The 25,485-nt window shown below is 44.0% G+C and overlaps 1 protein-coding gene across 4 annotated transcripts in view; it reads right to left on the bottom strand.

Moving 5' to 3' along the window:
* LOC112469025 (kalirin-like) overlaps nucleotides 1-25,485 on the bottom strand; it is a 102,343-nt gene that overhangs the window by 25,478 nt on the left and 51,380 nt on the right. For 2 of the 4 annotated variants that reach the window (XM_025052132.1, XM_025052133.1), the window contains exons 5-16: nucleotides 25,307-25,373; nucleotides 23,807-23,910; nucleotides 23,554-23,623; nucleotides 23,142-23,228; nucleotides 21,796-21,888; nucleotides 20,985-21,035; nucleotides 20,026-20,103; nucleotides 16,597-16,782; nucleotides 16,052-16,223; nucleotides 12,126-12,364; nucleotides 10,330-10,586; nucleotides 6,431-6,554 (exon numbers count right to left, since the gene is read on the bottom strand). In XM_025052132.1, the coding sequence (XP_024907900.1) occupies nucleotides 6,431-6,554; nucleotides 10,330-10,586; nucleotides 12,126-12,364; nucleotides 16,052-16,223; nucleotides 16,597-16,782; nucleotides 20,026-20,103; nucleotides 20,985-21,035; nucleotides 21,796-21,888; nucleotides 23,142-23,228; nucleotides 23,554-23,623; nucleotides 23,807-23,910; nucleotides 25,307-25,373 (1,528 nt within the window). Of the gene's footprint in view, nucleotides 1-6,430; nucleotides 6,555-9,917; nucleotides 10,587-12,125; nucleotides 12,365-16,051; nucleotides 16,224-16,596; nucleotides 16,783-20,025; nucleotides 20,104-20,984; nucleotides 21,036-21,795; nucleotides 21,889-23,141; nucleotides 23,229-23,553; nucleotides 23,624-23,806; nucleotides 23,911-25,306; nucleotides 25,374-25,485 lie in introns of those variants that run through there. The other 2 variants (XM_025052134.1, XM_025052135.1) reach the window with 2 other exon arrangements.

Here is a 25,485-nt window from a genome sequence, read left to right as displayed (position 1 = left end):
CAGGGAGTTGATACTCTAGTCAGATCTCAGGAGTCTATTCCCGCCACCCTCTGCAAAGCAAGTTTCAGGGGCAAGGCACAGAATCTTATGCTTCCTCTTCTATTGGGGTCTCATTGTTTTCAGAGTCAAGTTCAGGAGAGCAAAGCATCTCAAAGTCCTCTGATAACACACCTTAGACCAGCACAGTGGGTTCCACATCGCTTAGAGAAACACCTGTACCCTTGGAGCTGTGTGTCCTCCCACAGAGAAACCCGGGGCTCAGAAAGGCTAGTTGGCCTGAGGCCTCACAGCTGGCAGTAGCTGGACTGGAGTCCAGATTTTCTGACTCTCATGCCAGTGTTCTTTCCATGTGATACTGCCTTTGTGTGATTTTTACTTAAATCATACTTCAGCCTTGGAAAACTGTGATGGGCAGAAATGATATTCCTCTTTGTTGAGCTGGGACATTGAATGACAAATCTACACAGGAAATGGCACTAGAAGGAAGGTCTTCTCTTCTGTCGGGATCTGTGTTTTAGCTTAACCCCAGCCCGGAGATGGGGTGCTCCAAGAGGGGAGCAGAATGGTGTAGGTGGGGGAACAACTACCAGGGACAATCAGATACTGACTTCAGGGCACCTTCTCAGTTTCAAACAGAAAGTGACAACTTACTCCGCCTCAGTTTCCTCTTCTAAAAGTCTTCCAAAGGGGCTGGAGGGAGGAGGAGGGGAATGGGGAGTTGTTTAGGGGGTACAGTTTCAGATCGGGATGATGAAAACAGTCTGGAAATGAACAGTGGTGATGATTGCACAGTTTGTGAAGGTATCTAATTCCACTTAAAAATGGTTAAGATGGCAAATTTATACACACACACACACACATACACACATTTTACCACAATAGCACACACACACACACACACACACACGCACATTTTACCACAATAAAAAAACACATAAAGGGGATGGGGCTAATTAAAGGTTTTCAAGTTTCTGTCAACTCTGAAAGTCTGATTCTTACCCTAACTGGAAAAATTTCCCCAAATCAGCTTCACCTTTCTAAGTGCTTTCCTTCCCTCATCCTTCAGAACCTTTCTCACAAGATCCCAACCCCATTCTTACTGTAGAAAGTGACTCCTTGAGCTAAATATCTTGCGGCTGGCATCACGACCAAGGGAAATGTCTGCATTTAGTCATGCCCCGTGTTAAGTGGCTGGGGCAGAGAGGCAGTCTTTCTGTACTCTTGACACCTTCTTACTCTGATGGATTGCCTCACTTCTAAAAGTGGTATTGGGCTTTTAAAAAAGTTAAGATGCATTTAATTAATTGGGCTTCACCTAGAAGCTAGGTTGAGAATCCTTGTCCCTGAAGACAAAGGCCTAAGTCTGGGAGGTTGGTTCAGGCCTTCCTACTCCAGCATATGATGCAGGCCAGTGGCAGTGCTGGGGTTGGAGGATAGGTGCAAAAACCCAAGCATCGACGCAGTCCTCGGACAACTTTCAGAGATGGCATGGGTGTGGGAACCTGTCTAGCCTGGATCCTAAGAGAAATCCAATACAGCTCAGAAAGGACCTAGACTTCTCAGAGATGGGCATTGGCTCAGAGGGCAGATGCTGAGCCGTGAGCCCTGAGCCCTGGCTCCAGCCTGGGCATCAGTGTAGAGGCAGAGGTAGGACTGAGAAGTGGCAAATGGGCATATGGTGCTCAGCCCACCATCACACATCTATGCTCCTTGTCAATAAAAGGAATCGGCAGTCTAAGCTGTACTAGAAAAATGAATTAATATTAACTTGTTTCCAAGACAGCCTAGTCTTTGGTTTTAGGACTGATTTGACTCTTACTCCATATAGATATATTTCTCTCATCTATAACATCCTCCTCTGCTCCTGCTCCCAAAGTGTAATCAGAGCAAGGTAAAGAAGTAAGCTGAACTATGGACAGATCCTTGTCATATTTAGACCAGTTCTCTCTGAGGTGTGGTCACAGATCAGCAGGAGAGAAGGGTGCTAGGCCACAGGGGACTGCACAGGCCCAGAGCCAATCTTATAGCCACCGGTGGTGTGGCTGGTGGTGCTGGGAGCAGGGAGTAGGGGTCGTATTTAACAATATTCACAAGTGTGTCCCTACAGGGGAAGAAAAAAGGATGTGACTATTAGAGCAAAACTGCCTCCTTTAGATAATTGAGTGGTCTTGGAAAGCTTTGTAAATCAGATTCCTAGGATTCAAGGTAAATTACTCTCCTCTTAATTAGCTTCCAAGGATGTGCTGATATAGCTCCCTAAAACAATATGGTAGGACATATGCCAGCTCTCAGGATAGCAAGCAGCTGGTGTGTAAGCAAAGACCCCAGGAAACTGCTCCTTATGGGAACTCTTCAATCCACCAATTGAGAAAAATTAAAGAATGTTTGGAGGTGGAGGTGGAGGTAAGAGCCTATACATAGCCAGGAACGGAATCAGAGGGCTGGCATCAGGCAGTCAGCAGGGTAAGACTTATTATTCGGAGACCTGGAATCAAGTGGTGCGCAGGGTGCATGGGCCATGATGTCAGCTGGATTCCAGGCACAGGGGCTCATAGCGCAGGCCACAGGAGTTGCAGTCCAGCTCAGTAGGGCGCAAGGCATATGTTCCAAAAGAGACAACACCCATTACAGTAATCAGATTTAGAAGACAAGAGTGAAGTTGGGGGCCAGTCTGGGCCTGTAATAATGCCCAAAGCTATCATTTTAGCAGTGAGAGGGCTTTAAGAGGTGGTCCTCCCATCTGCTTCTCAAGCCAAGTCTTTAAGGTGTAGCTTTCTTCCTGTGCACCCCTGGCCACTTTCTTCTGCAATGGACTTTGCAATAAAGTTCTACTTACCTACCTCTTGAGAATATTCTTAACTCACATTTAACAGGTTGACTTTATCTTATTTGTGTCTGAAAATACTAATCTAGCAGTGCCAAGATGCTTGCTTTTCCTCAGCTCCTGCTTATGTGCTCAGAGTTAATTTCAAGATGACAACACAGTTCAGAAGAGCTCGCTGATGCTTAGAAGAATCCATATGGAATATGTAAGGGCCGCACGCACTCCTACTACAGAAACCCTGGGTTAACCACAATATTTGCAGTTTCCAACCACATGACCCTCGAGAGTTCCAGTTAATTGAAATTTCTGCCTCAGCTATTGTGTCTGAAAATGTTTCAGACATGCGCCAACACCATTTTTGGCTTTCCTCTGTTCAGCATTGACATCCTAATACCCTTGCTTATGTGCCCCATAAACCCTCCCTGGGACCCATCACAAAGGCTGCAAGCCTTGGACGAATACAAACCTTAGAAATGTGTGTGACTCACAAAGCAGGGTTAAGGCGTGTGTGTGTGTGTGTGTGTGTGTGTGTGTGTGTGTGCGCGCGCGCGTGTGTGAATACCTACATTGTGTGTGTGTGTGTGTGTGTGTGTGTGTGTGTGTGTGTGAATACCTACACACTTTTGCTTATCTAAATGTAGAATGGAGCATCTGATTGCATCAATTAACCTCAGTGTGTGCTCTTCACTTGGTCCCCCAACACCTTGTGCCCACTTCTTCCTTTAAAGAGCAGAGTGGGAAAGTCACTCTTCTCCCCCGGGTCCACTAGAGCTGAAAAAGCTCCCAAATTGCCTTCTGGAACACAGATACCTAGCTTTCCCACCCCCTACTCCCCCACCACCTGGCCTTCCTCCACTTGCAAATGACATCTCTGATACATGCCAGCAACACTTAAGCTGGAGATACAGGGTCCACTAGGCATCTACAAGCTGATAGGCGTGGGCTCCACAGGAGCTAGTGCCTATCCTATGAAATGCAAGGAGAGCAGAGCCAGAAATTTCCCCCAGCTTCCTCTTTCTCTATGATACATTTAGGCTACGAATGCAGTATCCCATTCCTTCCACAGTGGAGCACTGCACTGACCCACGCCTGCCAGATTTAGCTCTGTGGCAATACCCACATCCACAGGGGACTATTTTATCCTGGCAGAACTCCTACTTTCAACCACTTGTCTCTGGCCCGATTCAACTCAGTTGGCATCTTCTACAGTTGACTTACCCCATCTTGGGCTGCATGGTCTTTCTTGGGTTTTGTGGTGGTTGTCATAATATGGTGGTTTCTTTGGGATTAGGTCAAATTAGAATAAGAACAATAAAAATCCATCTTGTTAAGTATTAGCTTAGGGCTATAAAAAGACAAGAATTTTAAATTCTCTATTTTGTGCTTAGAGGAAATCTCTAAACTTTTATCCTTTACTGAAGATGGAGGCACAGATTTGGAGAAAAAATTTCGATTAACTCTGAAAGACAAAACAGCAGGGAACACCAGCTCCAAGTTTTCTCAAATTCTCTAGAGCCCATAAATTTGAATGGTTGTCACTCAGTGGTAAACCATGTAAGAATCCTGTTTCTATAACCCCAAATAGTTTCTAGCCCAGAAAGAGTTCAAAGTCGATTCAGTGTTCTTGCTGGTGGAGGTGCTGGTTCCACTCCCACATCCCTGCCATCCCAGAGTGAAAGGTCCCAGGGCAGCATTGCAGTCTCTCTGTCTCTAGAGAGGTCTCTACTCAGTTTCTGGGAGGGAGGCAAACCCCAGAGCTGCTTTTTCTCCACAGTGGGCACAGCCACTGCCCAGGAGCCCTGGAGGCTGGGCAAAGGTGGGTTCTGGGGTTACGGCAATCATTCCTCATTTGCTATCAGCCAGCTATACACAGTGACGAGTGCCAGGTCTCCAGAAAACCATAATTAAAACATGATTTTGCTGGAATCTTGAGGAAGGAATAGGTCCCAGTAGAAGAACCACATACAGAGGATGCAGCGGGGAGAAAAAGCGGGGAAAAGGGAAGAGGGAGAAATGAAAGTGGAGAAAACAAAAACTAATGGGTTCTTGTTTTGTAGCTGGGAACCAATAACTCTTTATGATGCTGTTTTCCATGAAAAAAAAAAATGTGTTCTAAGTTTTTATTAATGAAGTTAGATATCTTCTGCATAAAACCAAATCTGCCAAAGAAGAAAATATTAAGCAAACATTCAAGAGAAGCAGAGTGTGTTTTTAAAAATATATCTAGGTAGACTTTTCTATCAAAATTGAATTGAATTAAGTTTGTTTGTTTGTAAGTTGGGATGGAACCCCAGAGATGCCCTGACATAACAATTTATCCTTAACTGGCTGGTCACTTTAGTAAGGTCGCTGTCACAGAACACATGAAAAAGACAATCATTGTAGGAAATAGGACAACAATAGCTGCTTCTACCTCCATGCTAGTATTAGGGTCAAGATCATCACACTCTGACTCCTCGGAACTGTTCGTCTCCTTGATGGGCAGCATGAGGAAGGGGGAAGAAAGAGAACACAGTTAGAACACAGGCAGCTTTTGCTCGAGAGCAAGGAGAACTTCAGAGAAGCGTGGGCAATGGGAAATTGGGCAGAGAAAAAACCAGGTGCTTTTAAGGTGGGGGTGCGGATCACCAAGGGTGGCAGCATGCTCTTTTCAGGAGCTGAGTGAGGCTGGGATCACGTACAGCCGCTCATCTCACAGGAAATAGCAATGGAAGCAACCAAATGAAGCATGAGTGCTGTCAAATTGAACTGTGGTCTTCTGTGAGGGTGGCCTTCCCAGATGAGGGTGAAGGAGAGAATACAATTTCTTTTCCCCAAGAAGGACGTGAGAATGGGTTTCAGTTGTTCTTATTTTGCTTAGAAAGGGGGAAAAAATGTGCCAGGTAGATAGGTAACCATGCATCAGAACACAATTAAACATCAGCAGTCTAATTTCCATTGTCCAGAGGCAGATCTTTTCAGAGGGCCCAAGGTAAAGAAAACAGATCACATCGTTTCAAGATGGGGAGGGGGCAACAAGGGTCTACTGAACCTTAGAATCAGTGAGTTCAGAGTAATAGGTGGGTTATCACAAAGCAGTAACTTGGGCTTCACCAACGTGCCTCCCTCCCCTGCCATGCACAGGCCTGAAGGTCATGTCTGAATTCTGGGGAAAAGAAATGAAGCTTTATCAAGGACACACTGCCTTAAGTTCCAAACCTCAGATTTCATAGGGTTGAGGGTTTGGAAAGCATCCCTGATCTCTTTACTCTGCATGTATTTTCAAACCCTAGGATACTGAATGAGCAGCTTGGAGAAATTCTGTATGAATCAAGCACCTTGCATTTCTAACAGAATAATGCTGCAGATAATTTTGCTATAAAACATCTGCACAGTATAAATGTATAAAAGAAAAAAAGGAGATACTTACTTATTTGAATCGAAGTTGCCAGGAGAAATAAAAAATAAAAAATAAATTGATCTTGCATGCAAAATCCTGTTAAACTACTTCCCCTCTGGTCCCCGTACTGAGAAAAAAAATCCCCATCCACCCAGATTGCCTCTTGAGAATGCTGCAGGGTGGGAATAGATGAGAGGTGGGACACAGCTCCAGAATACCTTACTCACTTTAACAGAGACTTTGTTGCCCAGAATATCCTTGGGTTTACGAGGCCCTGTGGCTTCATTTTTACCCGTGTTCTCCACTTCCGCCCGCTTTCTCATGCGTAGAGTATGCCATGAACATGACTTCCTGTTGTACCAAAAAATGTACCAATCAAAATGGTAGGTCAGGGCAGAGTGAGGCGGTGGGTGGGTTCGCCACCCATGGGTGAGTCGGTAGGTGAGGTGCTCCAGTCATGCCCCAGCTTCAGAGGCCTCAAACCTGCACGCCAGCTGTGGTGGCAGGCAGCTGACTTCACCTCAAACCGGAAGTGAGCGAGAATGAACTTTGACCCCACCTGATAGATGTGCAAGGTTGACTGCAGCATTTAAGAAAAATATGAGTACGGGGTTATTAAATTCTACCAAGGGAAGTTTTTATATCATACTTATGAGGCCTCATAGGACTGAGGAATATCCTTCCTGAAGGGTATGGTGGATAGGGGAAGAACGAAGCCAGATGGATGGATGGGAGGGTTAGGGGAGTGGGGGAAAACAGGAAAGATACAAGAATTATATTCTATAGTGCATAAGCTACTGGAACTTTCCCAGTACCGGATATAAAGATCCAAAAGGATGATTTTGAGGTTTCCATTTCATTATTTGTATTTGAGCTGTACCCATTCCCAAACACTGTGGTACAGATAAGATTTTCTGGGGCATTTGACTGAATAAATAGTTAAGCACCACTCATTTATCTGGATATTTTAGGATAAAAGGTTTTTTGGTCTATGTTCTCCACATCGCTTAGTGTTTGTGAATATAGAGCTCTGTCAACCACTAAGAGGTCCTAGAGTTTCCCTCTTGGGAGATGATAATGCGCTCTCAGGGAGATGAGGGCGGCAACGCCCTTTCACACTATTCTAACTTCCTTCTTCCCATGACAGGGTTGGGAGCTACTTCTTCATAGACCTGTAAAGAGAAGCTCAGGGCAGAGCTTTTGATATGTTAGGACTCAAAGACAAAGACACCCAAAGTCAAGTCACACACAGCATCAGTGACCCTGCACAGTCATCATGAATTTCAGGTGTGGTCACAGAGTTTGGAGGAAATTCTATTATTGTCTGGAGTAAGAGAGGTTGGCTTCCCTTCAGTGTCTCCTTGTCAAATTTAGGCCTATGCAGGCAGGACTCAATAAAAAGAGCCTTCATTAAAGGAGAGAAAAGAGAGAGAGACATATGAGATTTAGGAGGAAGGAGGATACTCCAAAATGTATAGTATCCCCTCCATAAAATTCCACATATGTCAGGGATTTTAGGATGTTCTGGGGAAGGTGTTCCAAAAACATTTATCACTAACACACATGGTCGACAACAAACCTCAGTAGGCAAGAGCAATCATAGTCATGTTCTCAAATTTTTTGGGAAAGTGGGCTTCTTTAAGAGGCAAGAATCTCTTGGCCAGACCTTCTCCTGTAGCTCCTAAATGGGCAGACTCTTTGGGACCGTCTGCATACCACCTCCTCATTCCACTTGCTGTAGCTGAGTGAAAACCAGTCATGGAAGCTAATCTTAAATGATACCATTCGGTTAACTTCAGCTTTCATCTTATATCTTTACCCCCAAATCCATGTCTTTAGCTCCTTCTGAGAACATCTTGAGTGAGGGAGCTCCCTGCTGAAGACTCCCAGGGCAGACAGCACAGCGTGCGTGTGTGAGTGTGGGAGTGTGTCTCTATGTTTATTACAACCCTCTGGGTCATTCAGTATGCTTCGTGAGAAACTAGAAATGCCATAATGTTTGGAAGGAAGACTGAGTAGAACAAGTGGCAGGACAGGCTCAGTTTCATATTCTTCTTCCCAGAAGAACTCATCATCCTGGTTTGGGGAGCTTCCGTCTCTTGGCCACAAGCCGGGGAGTCATGTGGAAACACGGTTTCAGGGGCATTTATCCAACTCTGACCTCTGTGATCATTTCAAGCCCTGGAGAGGGTACGATGAGTGTCCTTCACTGATAAATGGCAACCACTTTTAATTAGTTGCTCTGTTCCACACCCCCACCGACCCTTGCGCAAGAGCAGCTGATAAGGAACCAAAATGACCAATTTATATTTTGAATCTGTTCTCTCTCATCCAGTCTGATACCTTTTATACCTTCCCTTCCATAAAAGGTGTGAAAAAGTGACCGAAAGACCCAAAGGTGAAGAGGAAGATGTGCTCAGTGCCTGGATAATTAGATCACAAATCATTATGACTTAGCTCTATAAAGACACTGATTAATAAGAACTCCAATACTTTGAGGGCCTTTATTCTCAAGGCTTCTTAAAGGGTACCAAAGCCTAGCATCTTCAGAATAAAATGAATTGGGCCTATTTGCATGCTAGGGGCCGCTGCAGAGTTCCAGTTGGGCCTGCGGTTACTTAGAAAGGCCAGAATGAGGTCAGTGATCCCTAGCCCCTTGCTAGTCTCTGGCCCTAGAGAAAGGGTCAGAGAAGTACAGTTCTGTTGGTGACCCTGCTCATATTTCTTATGGGAGCTCGTTTCAGCTGTCATGGATGACCACTGGTGTGGAAAGCTGTGGGGAATGCAAGCCAAACACTGCCTTCTACTCTAGTCATTAATTTACGTCAGCACTTCAAGGTCACCCAGTTGGGTAGCATCCAATCTGCATCATTTCTCATCTCAGAGGTAAGAGAAAACCAGTAGGGGCTTTAGAAAGAAAGGCTGGGGTTGGAGCTTTCATGACTGGTTGTATAGGAAAAAAACCACCAATGTATTCAACCGACTGTTAAAATACAGAAAAGGAAAGAAAAGGAAAAAAAAGAAAAAAAAGAAAAGAAAAGAAGAAACATTTGCACATTTAAAAGTCCCAGAAGAGTGAAATGGGGAAAAAGGGTCAACTAGTCTTTAACCTCATGAAAACATGCTCATGGTGAAAATTTATTTTACATATTTAAAATAGTACATTTAAAATTATTAGTTACATTACAGGTACAATGATGAACATTGTGACTCTCCATTATATTGCACAACCTGACTTCATCCATACGGGTTTCTTTAAATAGTGCAAAATACTTTATACAGGAATGTGTTCGGAAGGGTCTTCGCAACCAAAATCAGGAAAAGAAATATCTTACAAGTTACCATGAACATATATTAAAGTGACAGGGGAGGGGGAAGTTAAAAAAAAAAAAAAGGTACAATCTGTACAGAGGAATTGCCATAGACAACCAAAAAGTCCCCTCTCTCCTGGGAGAAGCAGCGGGCCTCTGACCTGTATGTACAGGTCTGGCATTTGTGCTAAGGTAATTTTTTGGTGTCAATCAAAAAAAAAAAATATATATATATATATATATATATATATATATATATATATATATATATATATATATATATATATATATATATATATATATATATATATATATATATATATATATATATATATATATATATATATATATATATATATATATATATATATATATATATATATATATATATATATATATATATATATATATATAGATCAGTAACTTAATACAATATAAATAGCCGTCCAGTCCAGTGAATCCTGTGATGGGTCAAGTGGAGCAACGAAAAGGCATGCTTTTGTCACCTAGGGTTTCAAGGTTCTTTTCTTAATGAGGGGAGGAAAAGAGGAGAAAAAAATGAACACAAAATTATAAACAAAAAGGAAAGAAAAACCACCGCCACTACCATCAACAAAAAAATTCAAAATAATCCAGCCTGGATGCCCCATGTTGTGTGTGGTTCCAGCACTCAAACATTGGTTCCGGTGGCACTGTCGAGAATAAGCAGCAGTAATTCCCTACCATGTGTTTGCATTTTGTGTTCTTTGTTTGTTTTCGAATTTTTTTTTAAAATCCACATACTCCTCTCCCGGGGAAGCCAATGAGGCACTTACTTGATGCTCCCGTCACTATTTTCTGCTGCTGCCGTGGCTTTGGTGAGGGGTGCCAGGATGTTGCCTGGGACCCAGCCCTCAGCCGCAGGGGAATGGTCGCTGGCAGGCTGGTACACCAGGCACATGTTCTGCTGGTTGACGGCAAGGACCTGGACCACCTCACCTTGGCTCACACAGATTTCATTCTCCTTCAGTGCATAGTAATCTTTGATCACGGCCATGGACGAGGTCCCATTGCAGCCTCCCAGGTCACTCTGCTGGGAGACAGGGAGGGAGGGATACAGACACAAGAAGGCTGGTTCACACAGGTTTGCTCTGTACCCTACAGTGTGGTTAAAAGCTCAACCTTCCACTAGCAGGGTAAATAGCAGGCAGAAAATTATCTTGAGTAATGATACTACATTCATAAATATACTCTGTTTCATACAATATTATAATCAAGGGTGAATAGGAAGAGATACTGCCCAGCCTAGGTAAAGGTATAAACACACCTTCCACCTGGAAGCCCATTCCCTAGCATGCAACCTTCCCGCCAGCATCCTCTGACTAATGGAAGGAAGAATGTAGTCCTGGCACAGGGATGCATGAATACTTGGGCAGAGTGAGGTCTGGGCAAAGGTCGAGTTAGGGGTAGTAACCCTTGGGTGGAAAGAACACAGACCCTTTGATACATTTTTTTCTTCCTTTTGAAAAAGCATTGGTCTTATTCGACATTCAGACTCTCCATGAGACATTTGCCCAATTCAAAGGCAAGGTCATGACCTACCCTGACCCAACTCCTATGGGAACAGGACGCTTTCACTTTCCCCTACAGTCATTAACACAAGAGGTCCTGCCTCTGTGGCCTTTTCACATGACTCTCCACCAGGAAAGCTGCTTAGAGGCAGACCTGTAACTCCCAGGGAGGCCTGGCTGCCTCACAGGGCATGGTGAGAGCCAGAAATTCTTCAATAAGTTTGACAAAATGCCAATATGACTTCAACTTATTCACAAGGGCGGGCAGGGGTTTTTTTTGGTAGAAAATCATTTCCACGTGATGTGATGAAATAGATTGGTACAGTTACTCTAATACAGAATTGAATTTAGACATTAACAATTAATTTTTTTAAAAAAATCAATATTTAACGATTTGGGTAAAAGAATAAAAGTATAAAATCAGAACAAGTAGGCTAAAATGTAGATGTTCCTATTAACAGACCCATTCAGTTCTAGAAGAAACTGAGGCCTAGTCTGATTAACTAACTTGCTGAGGGTCTAGAATAAGCGAGTTGCAGAATTTGGAATGATTAATCTATGGCTATCCTCATGGTGATGTCTGAATTACAGATGATCTGTGATAAATGTTTAATCCAAGGCTGGCTTCCTCATTCACACAGATAAATAATCTCTCCTTGTCGCATCAGCCAATGGATGGTGAAGAACTGTGAGCTCACTTAAGCAGCTCATCATTCGAAAGGACAATCTCTTTAAAATATCAGACACTAGAGTTTTGACTTTTAGATGATCTACACCACAACTACTCAATTAGATATAAATCATCTCTTTTTATAATTGCTACTACAATAATATCTTATATTTGTATAGAGTCTCTCCAACAACGATAGGGTGTCTGCGCTAGAGGGAACTAGTCTGACACACTCAATTTGTGGGGAGGAAGGAGAAGTAACTGAGACTAGGCTGTACCCAGTGGGCTGTTCCTGACAAATGATCAGCATAAAAGGACGCTGCTTCTCAAAGTGACCTCCGAGGGCTGTGCCCTAAGAGTTAAGAAGTGGGGGTAATGGACTGTCACTTACCTTGCTGGCCTCAAACTTGTCCCCAGGCTGGTGGTAGTCAAACCCTGGACTGCCATTGGAGGTAGATATCTTTAAGGGTGGCAGAGGCGGGTTATAGCTGGAGCCTTTTGGGGGCTTCTCAGAGCCCACGGGGACAGAGGAGTAGGGCCTGGGGCTGGCTTGGGGAGCCCTTGCAGGCTGGGACCTCATCACGGCTGTGCTCCTTTCTTTCCGCTGATACTCAATGGGTGACTGCAGTGCTGCAAGGTAAGAGTGGACAATTACTCTAAGCTTTGGGAATTCCACAGGATTTAGAGGCTTCTTAGGTACAAGCTCTGTGCCAGGCATAATGGGGATACACGAGGAAGATACTACCCTTGTTTGTAAGGAACTTGTAATCTACTGTGAGAACTAAAAAACCTACCCAAATAATGAAAACACAAATGGTACCATACATAGGGTACAAAGTGTTGTACAAAAGGAGAGAGGGCTCTGTAGTATGAGTGTGTGTTGTGTATATGTACAGGTGGTGGCAATAAAGAACTTCAGAAGAGAGCTGGCTCTAAGATTCTGTAGGAAGGAAGAAATTATGAAGTGTGTCTGGGGAACAGGATAGAGTCGGATTATCTAGAGCACAGAGCCATGGGTCTCCATGGATGAAGGGGACGTGAGACAGGTAGGGCTGGTTGGAGGTGCCATAGTGTGACAGATCTTTCTGCCAAGGGTAATGAGTCTGGATTTAATTCTGAAGATCACAAAAGCGATTGGGTTCAATGAACTTGAACGTTTTAAATTCAGATTCTATCAGCAGAGACACACTCGAAGAACATTAACCCTGTAGCAGTTGGGAGAAGAGATTGGACAAGCTGATTCAGAAGCCATGAGATAATAACAAGATCTATTATTGCATAACCAGAGCAGAGCCAGTGATAATGTAGAAGGGATTTGGTGTGGCAAGTGTTCTGAAGGGAGACTAGACAACGACACAGCCTACATGCGAAAAGGCAGCAAGAATCACGGGTCACTCAGGTTTGGAGACTGGGAGAATGCTTGTCAAGGAGACAGAGGAAAAGCTGATTTGAAAGGAAAGATGTGAACTTTGTTTTACTAAGTTTAAGATAACAAAGTTCCAGGGTCTGAATCCTAAAGAGGTACAGCCAGGCAAAAGCATACAGGTCAAATTCAGTAATAATGACTTCAAGGGCTGGCCTGATTATGTCATTTTTATCAGTATCCACTGTGACAAATATTTAAGTGGGTTAACAGTTGGTGCCCAGAGAACTTTCAATTATAAGGATATTTATATAGTGATCAGCATGTACCTCAATAGGACTCAACATAGGGTCACACTTTATTCTATTTAAGGTCTCAGGAGGGAAAGATGACTTTGAGATGCCTGCACATGTCTCTGTAAGTAAAAGCCTGGCCCTGGTCCATCATCACATCCTTTTCTCTTGAGTGTGTCAAAGTATAGAACAGGCTCCTGCTGGAGCTCAGCCTTTCTCCCTGGAGAGTGTTCTGTAGGCATTAAATATTTAGGTATTGATAATTTGTACAGTAATAGCTCTATAATTCACTAAAATTAGGAGAAAGTTCTCTTGGAACCATGTAAAAGTCTGAACCATCAACTATGCCCAAAGAAATGCAGTTCCAAGTTTTAGGTAGATAGTGAAAATTTGGGAAGCAGACCTTGTCACATAAAATTGAGGTATTTGATTATATGGACCAACTGTGCTTGAAAATAGTCTGTCTTCCTAAATAAGCTACACAAAGAGTATGTATTCTTCCACCAGCCTCAATTTGCAAAATTGAGGTCTTAGAATCAGGAAGGCCATATATCTTCTGACAGAGTTTGTTCCCAGCTGATGGATACAGTGTCTCATGCCCTTCTGCATCCCCAAACTCTTTTCCTCCCTCCCTCCTTCCCTCCCTCCCTCCCTCTCTCCCTTCCTTCCTTCCTTCGCCTTCCCCTTCCCTTCCCTCCCCTCCCCTCCCATTCCCTTCCCTTTTTTGCTCTGTTTGCTAGGGAGCTCATAGATAATTGTGCTCTATCACTAGCAACTATACTGCAGTTTTGTGGTGAAGAGCTTAATTTTAAGTTATACAGTTCTAGAATCAAGTCCTTGTTCAATCACATACTGTTTTTAGATCTTGGACAAGTTTCTTAACCTATCTGAAATCTTTTCCTCACCTGAAAAATATAGGATGATAATAATAGTGCCTGGCACAGAGCAAGGATTCAATATATGAGAACCATTATTGTTAGTTATTTCTGGTTTCAATTTATTGTCCTACCTTGTTTTTCTTTGTCCTAAATTGATGAACTTAAAAAGCTCATTCCAGCTTACAATCTATCAGAAATTATTAACAGAATGCAATTGAATGAATGTATTTTATATATGCACATATTTTTGCATAAGATTATTTTATTAACACAAGCATTAATTCTAAAGTGTACATTCAGACACCATAAACTATACACAACTTTCATTACTATCTCTCAGGACTGGCCCGGTACTTAATTTTAGACTTTTTAGAATGAGAAAGAACCTTAGAGGTAGGTCACTTAATCTAGCTTATTTTTTATTTATTTATTTTTTTAACCAAGCTATCTACACAGTGGAGGAGCAGGAGGCATCATTCAAAAATACTCTCTGTAAGCGTGAAATTGCTTTAAAGTCTCATGTTCTAACTTAAAAAGTCATGGCATCCTGGCTATGTAATTTTTTTGTTTTAAAATAAACACGATGTGTTAAATCTCTTATCATGGAGTAAGACTGATACCATAGGGAGGTGTGCCATGTTTTCCTGCTTCCAGCACTGCTGGCGCCCCACGGTATATGCCAGCATGGACAGAGTACATAGTTTCTCCTTTACACAAAATGAGCCAATCGAGGCCCAGGGAAATGTCTTGACTTGCCAAGGTCTTCGACTAGTATGTCATCTTTAATTTTCCCCCATACATTCAGGTCCATGCTAGACATCCAATAAGCACTGTATTTGCATCTTTTGAAAAGAGTCCAGATTGTAGTCCTGGCAAGAAGTGACAGAGCAGAGTGGGCGTGTGTGTGTGTGTGTGTGTGTGTGTGTGTGTGTACAGGCCTATGTGCTGGCTGAGTCTCCAGGTTTACTTTGTTATTGGTCATATTTTGCCTTCAACTTCAAGCTCCATTTCTGCTGAGAGAGACTTCTCAGCTCAACTCAGCAGATCAGCACTAGTTTAAAACAACACTTCCTTTTACACGCCAAGATGGATATGAAAAATTCACAGCAGGAAAAACAAAGAAATATAAATAAGGTAGCAACTGCTCTTCATTTTAGCTCAAATAGGCTATTAGGGGACTCCTGCAGGGTCCACAGAGAGCTACATTTTCTGAGTATTCATCAGTTCGTTCTGGGAAGTTTCAAGAAATTACTGAAATTTAGAGTGCAATTATCTCTCATTTGAAAGGGCTCAGGTTGGCTAGCAAGATGACTTATCCAGGTGCTCACACTGTTGGGAGCAGATGGGGGATTTGAACTGATCTCCCTAACTCCCAGTTATCTCAAGATAATGCAAGAGAACTTGTGAGAATACCAGTCATTAGCCACCAAATGGGAAGACACATGTCATTGATAGCCCCTAAGAGAAAGAAGATGTGCCCATCTTGGACTTTTGCTCCAATTATTATCAGCTAATGGTGGCCATAGGTATATGCCTTATGTGTAGGCTATAAGAGAATATCCTTTCTTTTGGAAAGATGGGGCTTTTTATAATGCTCCATCTGTTCTACTTGTATATTCAGGTTCAGAAAAATTCTAAACAAAGTGTTTCTAAAAACTATGAAGTTGGAGTCCATGTCAAATGTGATCTGGGTTCATAACTCCCCATGAGCCTAGACCCAAGGAAGCTCAGAGGTATGGGGTCCCCTAAAACAGGTCTGCTAGAAGCCAGGCTCAGTACCCACCATTTAAGAAGTCTCGCTGTGTTTCTAAGACTTGATTGATGTCCTGCACCCAGGCCTGCTGGATGTCAGAGTTGGCGGCTTGCAGAATGACCCTCTCTGAAGTCTCCCTATTCATGAGCGCGAACTTGCAGGGGTCATTGTCCACGTTTTCCTCCAAGACCAAGTAATTCATCTGGAAGATAACCAATTGACTCTTTTCATATTTAAGTGGTTTAATAAAAATCAACAATGTATTACAGTTCTTTAGAGTTTTTATTTCAAGAGATGTTTCCAAAATTTTGCCCTGGACCTAACAGCTAACTACTTCGGTTTCTATCTTTGCGTAAAATGACATGATCCTGGAGAACCTGCAGGATCCTACTAGATTTTGGCACTCAGCCTGTCACTTTTTCTCACGGATGTTCAACCTTCATGCCGGAAGGTTCTTAGGCTGAAAGATCTTCACTGTTCTGGATCCTGGCTCAATCCAGTGCCCCTGTTGTAGGAAAGCAGCTCCCCCAAATTTGGCTCTTACTTCTCCCCTCTCATCCCAACTGGATCCTCACCTTGATGCTCCTTTTGAACATGTAGCCTGGGGTGAGGGATCCCTTCCTGAGCAGTTCACTGAAGATGACAATTTGCTCAAAGAGGAACACACGCCTCTCCTTGGTCCGGGACTGCATGCCTGCATCCAGCTCAATCACATAGAATGTGTCCTGCTGCAGCAGCTTCCCCTGAGCGGTCAGGGTGCCCTGGTGGAAAAGAAGCGCTGGCATAAAGCAGCTGAAAAACAAGGAGCCGGCCCCAGCCTTCTGGGTCCACAGATTCCCTCCTCTGGGGACATGGACAGCAGACCTGATACTGAAAGCCTCAGGGCTCTATTAAGAGACTGGATTAAGACCCACCTACTCATCTAGGGCAGGCACAAAGGCCCTGGAGGGAAAGCGGCTATGGAACCATTAAGAAGCAGCTCCAGGAAAATGCCAGAAGGAAGGTAAGTAAAATTGTTAGCTAAAAGATGTTCAGAAATTATCCTGCCCTTCTTGTTTTTTATTAGAAGGAAAACAGAAAGCAGGTGACACCTGGAGCTAGAAGTGGCCTTTCTGTCCTTGGAGCTCCGAGAAGCCTGCCCGCCTGGCTCCCGTGCAGCAGAGGCCAAAGACCTGGAGTCCTCTCACGGCCATGAACCCAGAAACCACCGTGGCCAAGAGAAGTGATGTAGACAGGACCACAAATAATCTGATGAGTTGGGCCTCTCTTCTCTCCTATTATTTCAGAATGGGGGAACTTCTGAAGTCTTAGTCTCCTTTATCAATAGGTAAAGTTGGGGTATCAGAGATAGGTATCCGTATTTTGTAAGCTGGTAGATATTTTTCTGGGTCCTGTGATCTTTCTTAAAATGCTACTAGGCCACTTGACACCAGGCTTTGAAGATGGAGCCTATTTGGTTTGCCAGTTTCTAACCAGATTTTCAGAGATACCTGCATGTCTTCAAAGGGAATATGGCCTGACCCTGCAAGTCTTCACCGATGCTATCAGAGAGCCTTGCTTTTTCTACTGTTCTGCAACAAGACGCTGACATCTGAGCCAGCAGCCAGAGGGCCTCCTCTGTACTCCACTCTCTCAGGTGATGACTTTTGCCCTTTAGTGACAATGCGGGCCAATTTCTGCACGTGACGCCATATTCCAAACATTACCCAGCACATGGGTCATTTTTCTTTTGTGTTTCTGAGAAACACCTGCCCTCTGCTTGGATCATGGTTCCTTACTGTCAAGGTCAGCGGCCAAAGAGGCTTATCTCTACCCTGCTCCAAAGTTAATATTAAGCCAGTGACCTGCTAGCCAGGAAAGCTCTAAAAGCTCTATTAATATTACATAAGAGCCTGACCCATGAGTTATAGCCCTACCAATGCTAAAGGGAAAGGTAGGGGCTTTAAAAGGGAGGGGATCCAAGTGAAGGAGCTACCTTCCCCCTGGCCCAGAGCCATGGATTTCAGAAGGAATGGAGGTATGTTCATGGTCTTTCCCCATTAGCTGAAAGAATACAAAGCAGATTCTCCAGGGCCTGATGAAAAAATGAGATGGTGGTACTTGATTTAAAAGAGAAAATAATTCCCCATTGCTGTATGTGGCCTTTTGTGGACACACGCATATCACAGTTCCTGTGAAGTCTAACTTGAGTCAGATAGCACAATGAAATGCCGTTCCTCCTGTCAGCGGTCAGTTCATCCAAAGAGCAAGAGAAAGTCGGGCCAAACTCTGCTCAGAAAACTTGGGAACCATCAAGATTTAAGGGCAAAAGGAATTACTTGGCTTTCTCAGAATAGCCTCAGACCAAACATACCTCCAAGAGAAAAAGTATAAAACGTCATCTAGTATGACTCAAGAAACACTGTGTAAGAATTCGGGGTATGTTTCTGCTGTGTAATCCTGCTTACTCTCATGCCATAGGTCTACCATGGAGAACTGGGAACCTATGAAAAATGAAACGAACAGCAAAGAAGACCTTCTACATACTTCCTGATCACAACAAAACAATGGAAACCAGACAGGAACAGCAGGATGGGCTGGAAAGGCAAGGAGGGCAAAATAATTTGACTCCAAAATACCATGAATCCAACTCAACAACCCAAAACTTGAATATAGCATCTCCTAAATTTACTTATGTACTAGTCTGCCTTGTATCTATTCTATTCTATCTCTTCTAGTTTGGCCAGAAAAAAAAAAGGTTATTACTTTCTCAATTATCTCAACTTCCAGAAACCTCTTTTCTCCAGAAAAGAATAATGAAATCTTAGGTTGCAAGATGACTGGGAAAAAGGACTAGAAGATTCACATCTTTCTGCAAGGGGCTAAACAATGACTACACACGAGTCAATAGCTGTGTCCGTTTCAATTTTTATCATATTAATATTCAAAACAGAGTATGTTTAGTTAATATATGAGGTTTGGATAGAAACTAACAGCCATTTATTAAGTTTAAATTAGAAAAGTCAATTTGTTCTTCAAAGGTTCACTGTTACGGGTTGAAGTGCATCCCCCTCCAATTCATATGTTGAAGTCTTAGGCCCAGTACTTCAGAACGTGACCTTACCGGGATATAGAGGCCTTACAAAGGGGATCAGGTTAGAGTGAGGTCATTATGGTGATTCCTGATCGAGTATGACTGGTGTCCTTATAAAAGGAGGAAGTTTGGACACAGAAATATGTACAGAGGGAAGATGATGTGAAGATACAGAAAAAATGCCACGTGAACATGAAGACGGCCTCCATAAGCCACAGAGACATGCCTGACAGATCCTTTCCTCGTAGCCCTCGGAAGGAACCACTCTTGCCTATACCTTGATTTTGGACTTATAGTTTATAGAAATATCAGATGACAGACGTCTGTTGTAAGTCACCCAGTCTGTGGCACTTTGTGTTGGCAGCCTTAGCAAACTAATACATTCACTGAAACCAAAATCCTGGAGACCTCTAGCTGTTTCTCCTAAGCCTCGATTATCTTCTTCAAAGAACAGAAATGTACCCTGTGATGTTTTAGAGCTTTAAACATTCAGTTAAACTAAAAAGCCAGCCACTCCATAGACCTGTTTATTAGAACCATCTTCTTAAAAAAAAAAAGTTCCGCTTTTCCTCTGGGTCTACTTCCATCGCAGTCCTATCCTCCCTCCTACCCCCAGCATTTCTCGAGTAAGAAAGAAGACAAAAGAGGTCACTGCCAGGTCAACAGGTATAAAGAATTTTGGGTCTTTCTAACCCCCTTGGATCCAGCGTAGCTGACTGCCCTGTAACTTCCTATGGTTGCCCTTCTACTGGATATTGTAAACAGACGTGTCTCCCAGGCCTGTGAACCAGAGGAGCCCGGGCACAAAGGAGTGGATGGCGAGTGAAGGAGGCAGAGGAAGCGGGCACAGGGCTTCAAAGGGAAGGCGGCTCATGGCCTGGCTCCTGCTGCCCGGAAGAGAGTGAGCTTGGGAGCATTCTAACGGGCTCACCTCAAAGCCCTGCAGGCGTCCCAGATTCATCATGTCGTTGCAGCGTTTTGGAACAAGGCACATTAACTCCACTGCTTTCTGTGGGGGAAAGAATAATAACAGCTCAGGAGCGGGAATAGCACCAGGGCAAGAAGCTTAGGGCAATTCCATGCTGGAAGACAGGGACCTCCCGGTAGATCCTTGATTCTAAGAAAGGACACTGATCCCTGCTGCCCGTTCTCAGAGGAGTGTGGCATCATCTGTCCTAGGTACAGGGGTGCTGGGCATCAGTGCAGGCGCCCCATGTGAATCAGTGACTACACGTAGGGAGAATGCTACCCAGCCCATCCTTTTCCTACCTTCCCGCTTTTATTTTTCAACTCGCATCCCTTCTAGTATGTTCTTTCTCCTCTCTGTTGCTTCCTAGTTGCCCAAGCAACAGCTTAGCCTGGCCTGTGAAATAGTAGAGGTTTTAACCTAAACTAACGTGCCAGAATGGTCTGTAGCCTCTCTGGCTTAAAATAATCCCCGTGGTGACATTGTCTCAAAAGACTTCGTTTAGGGAGTAATCCTTGGGGGTGGGGAAGGAAGTGAAAACAAAATACTTCATACGTTACAATCAACTAGTACCTGGATTCAGAGATAAAATTGCACACTGAAACACCCAGTCTCTGAAGGATGTTAGAGGACTTAAATATCATCCTTCCCACTACGTGTCACCAGGCACCACAAAGAAAACACCAGTAGGGCTAAGCTCTGGTCTGGCCGAGGGCAGAATTCTCAAGTTGTAGAAAAACACTCAGTGTGTTCATCAATATTCACCTCTCTTCATCCCGCTGAGCAGCTGTCTGCAAGGGGCTCTTGCTGTCTTAGAGAAGTCAGCCTGGACTCTCAGCTGTCCAGAGACAATGTCTCCCCTTTAGAGACAGGCATCCAATATTGTCCCTAAGAACAGTCAGCATTACAAACAGAAAACTTACCTCGATATCTGAACACTCCAAACCAGCCTTCTCGCTGTATCTCAGGAAGTCCTAGCAAGTCCGGGAAGCAGGGAAGGGTGTGAGGAAGATGAAATCAGTTAGGAAAACAGCCAGAGAACTATAAAAAAACCTAACATTATAAAAACCACGAAAACACCCAGAAGACTTTCCTTCCCAGCAGAGATGGCAATGCTTTGTAGTAGCTGAGATATGAAGTTATGAGTCATAATGGACATAATAACACAGAGAAAACCCCCAGAATATTCAAAGACTCAAAACTACGAGAAAAGAGAGAGGGAAGGAAAGAAGGGAGAGAGAAAGTGAGTAGAGAAGAAGGGCAGAGTATGAGAAGAGAGGGAAGAAAGTTAAACCTCTCTTCCATTTACCTCATATTTCTGTAAGACAAATCGAATTAAACCATTTTAAAAAGTAAAATATGACTAAATTTTAGGTTTTACTCAGTTAAGGTTTCTAGAGCCTTTCCTTGACTCCCCTGTATTCCACTCTAATTTTATGCTCTTCTTTTTTTATTTTTTAAAGGTACCAAGTCAGTGATGGTGACAAAGCAAGACACTGAGTTGAAAAAAAGAAAAGAACAAACAACCTTTAAGGCAGGAACAAGAGACACACAATTTATTTGGAGGCAAAGCTGATACAAGTAACTGACAGACAAGATAAAAAAGCCCACGCGTAGTACCCCCCACTAGCCCACAGGAGAAGTGTGGCGGAGACAGAACCTCAAGCTAACGTGCTAACTCAGAGCCTGTGAAGACCCTCCTCTGGGTCCTGACCCAGCTCATAGCTCTCTTACCTTGAGGAGCAATTGATATTTTGTTATTCTTTGAATGGGCTTGATAAGGAAATCACTAAGCGTCAACCTTTGATTTATCTCCTGTTTCACCTCCTGAAATACAAGGGAGCCATGTTAGAAAGAAGGAACCAAAGAACCGGGGTGCTCTGGATTGGGTTTTAAGGCAATAAAGTTTTTGCCAATAAAGTTTTAGAGTCTTCCAACTACGTATGGTAGAAAACTGCCTACACGTTTTTTTAACGGCATATAACACATATCGTCGTCTTCTGCACAACGAGCACTTTCATACCCTGTGTCCTCTCCCCAGCCCTGAGGGACAGGTTGGAATTGGTATTCTGTTCTTTTTACCCCTCCCGGCCACGTCAGGAAAGAAAGGCTTCTTAGGACACAGCAAGCCTGGGAAGCTCTCAACTCAGTCTGCAAACACTCCGCGGAGGGCTCTTTCCAACAGATGGTGTTGCCTCTTGTCCAGCAAAATAAATGCTTTCCATCTGGGGCAGAGCTAACACCCTAGGTGCTTCACAGAACCTCTCGGAATGGAAGCAGAGACTATGAGGTGACTGCAAGCACCTCGACAAGGAAGAGGGTTCTCAGCAAGCAGTCTCCGGGGACTGGTGAGAAAGCGTGCAGGCATAGTCTGCTCTGGGGCCACGTAGGAAGGACAGGAGCTTCTGAAGCAGTCTGTCACGGAGTCATTCTTCTGCATGTGGAGTCTCCTAAAAGCCGTCCCCACACTGGGCCACCTCAGTTCCTCTCAAGCAAAGGGGCTTATGACAATTTAGCTAAGAAAGTAAGGGCTCCATTGAGGCAGCTAACCCTGTTCTGAAGGGGTCACCATTGCTGTGTAGGGGCCACCTGTGGATGGATGACAGCTGGTCTTTCTTTTTTTTTTCCCTTTTTAATTCCCGCCCTCCCTTCCACCCCTGACCTACGGATGTTGCTGTCTCCCCTTGAGAACTGGATCTCTGAAAGCGAGGTGTCTCCTCCCGCACGCTTGTGGCACCTAGGACCCGGCGCCCCAGGAGCCTGGCACCCCTGGTGCCCTCGGCGGGGGTGGGGGGGAGTCACCCGGGGTATGGTCCGTGGCTCCACCTGGAGCTCGAACTCAGGACCTTCTGCATGTAAAGCAGACGTGCTAACCACTACACTATGGAGCCACCCAAAGGCTGGTGTTTCTGAAAGTGTCTGTCTGGGCCTGGGTTTCTTCCCTCTACCCCAACTGCGTGTAAAGCAGACGTGCTAACCACTATACTATAGAGCCACCCAAAGGCTGGTGTTTCTGAAAGTGTCGTCTGGGCCTGGGTTTCTTCCCTCTACCCCAGTTCAGCAAAACCCGAGCAGCTTACTTCAAAGTAGGCATCATACTCAGCAACGATGTACTCCGAGCGCGGCTTATTCTGGCAGTACCACACGTAGATGTGTAGCTTCCGCTCCTGCAAAGGCAGAGGGAAAGGCACTCAGGCACCTTGGCACCTTGTGCCCCACGCTCAGTCCGAGAGTCTAAGAATGCTATGCTGGTCTACACACAGAGAGAAAGACAAAGATATGGTCCACGCTGGGGGATGCAGCGAGGCAGTAAGATATCAAGGATAGAAAAGTAAATGTAACAAGAGCCCATCGTCCAAACTGCCAAGAAAGTTAAAAAAAAACAACTCAGAGAAGGAGGAGAAGGAAGAGCAGAAGAGAGGAGGAATTTTAAAATGCAGGTAAATAAGTCTGGTGGCAGGGGAAAGGGAGAGGGTGCAGGGAAACACTCACGTGTTTAATAAAGAGCTGTGCCAATCTGTCTTGCTCCTGGATACATTTTTCCAGTTCAGCCAGGAAAAAACTAAAAGGAGAGAAAGGGTAAGAAGAGGAAACCATATTCTTCAGCACTGTATTATTTCTCAAGGCTGAGATAAATGACAGAAGACTCTCCCCAAACCCTACCCCCAAGGCCAGATGCAGGGGGAGGAAGAGACAGTTCTGGACTCCCAGGCCGCCCTGACCCTCGAGACAATGCAGCACTCACTCCTTATGCCAGTCATAAATCTGGTGAATATTTCCAAACACGATTTTATCCTTTCCTCGCATGTCCTCAGGGACACCCTTTTCTTCTATTCTCTTCATGAAGCCCTGTAGGGCAGAGGCAATGGTGAGTAGAGCATTTCTGGGCCCAGCCCCACACCACAGCCTTGTGCAAACGCCCACTGTCTGCATGAGTTTGAAGACAAGTGCTTCTGTGGTTTCTCACTATTCAACCAGGATTTCACCCTTGTACAGAAAGACAGACAAGACTTTTACGAAGTTCTGGGTCTCTTTCTTTGTCTCCAGCCCCCTTAAGAAAGCAGAAGAAAGATGAAAGCAATCACCTCCCTCTCCCTTCTCCCAAGTTATATATCTTAAACACTCAGAACTAGACACCTCTGGCCTAGAAATGTCTTAATATGTTAATACTTTAGACTCTGTAAAAGCTATCGCATATAATCTCATTTTCAGCTTTACAGTCAAGTTTTGAGGTGGCACAGGCAGCATTTATCCCTATCTGACCCGGCACTGGGGAATTACATGATTTGTCTTATGGTCACACAATTAATGTCTGACTTCCCTGGCTCTCAGCCTCCAGATTCCCAAGCCTTCTACAGCTAGGCTGGGTTGCAGATGGAGATTGCTATAACCCTGCCCACCTCATCCTTCCTCGGAGAAGGGAATAACTTTCCATAAGCTAGAATTCGAGTCCTTCAGACTATATGCCAGGTTAGTCTATTAATCCAAGGTTCAGGATAAGCGAAGACAAACCCTAAGCTGGCAGATTTCACAGGGTAGGGACCTTGAGGTCCAATGTGAGGAACCAGCAAGTGATTTGTTAGACTTTATATTCTTTTGTTCGAAATGTTTAACAGCGGGGCTCTACACCATCTAAATTATCCATTTACTTTTAGACTTTCTCATCCAAGTGTCTAAATACCACTAAAGGAAACCCCTATGGAGAGAGAGCTGTTTTATTTACTTCCAAGTTGACTCTTAACTGTGAATCTGTCAATCTTGCCTTTTTGGTGGCTTTTTCTGTGTCTTTCCTCTTGGTAGCCATAATGCTCTCCTTAAAATCTAAAGAAACATGTAATCCCCAGGGTTTCACTAAGGGTGGCCTGCTTGATCTCCTTGGTGCCATGGTGGTTCATAGCTCTGAAGAATATATGTCTGTATGACTAAACGCCAATGAAAAGCTCTTGAGACAATAACTTGGTCATCTAAAACAAGATGAAGTGGACTTAGCTCTAACCCAAAGGCTGCCACATTTGGGGCCCTACCTCCCTCTAAATCTCTTATAATATTTCGAGGGGAAAAGAGAAAAAAACACTGCATCTACATATTCTATTTGATATAGGACCATTTTTAGTTTCATTTCTGCATATACCAGGAGGAAGTAAAACAAGCACTCTCAGGTTAAAATAGCTCAGCTCAAATAGGGTCTCATAAGTGCCTGGCTGGTGACCGCAGACTGCCTCCCACACCCCAGCCGTCGACTCACCTCCACCACCACGCCCAGGTCCTTGACATAGTCTTTCTCCGTCTGTACCAGCTCATTCAAGACAAACCTGGTCAGGAGATTAAGAACAAGGAGGGTTCATCTTCATTGCGAAGCAAGAAATCTTCACGTTTAAGTTCACGGGTAAGTTACTCTGGCATCTCCATGACAAAACCACCAAA

The sequence above is a fragment of the Pteropus alecto genome, unplaced genomic scaffold (genome assembly GCF_000325575.1).
Source record: "Pteropus alecto unplaced genomic scaffold, ASM32557v1 scaffold251, whole genome shotgun sequence".
Taxonomy (NCBI): Eukaryota; Metazoa; Chordata; class Mammalia; order Chiroptera; family Pteropodidae; genus Pteropus; species Pteropus alecto.
The sequence above is the reverse complement of the archived record's forward strand: the minus strand, read 5'-3'. Positions and strand labels throughout refer to the sequence as shown.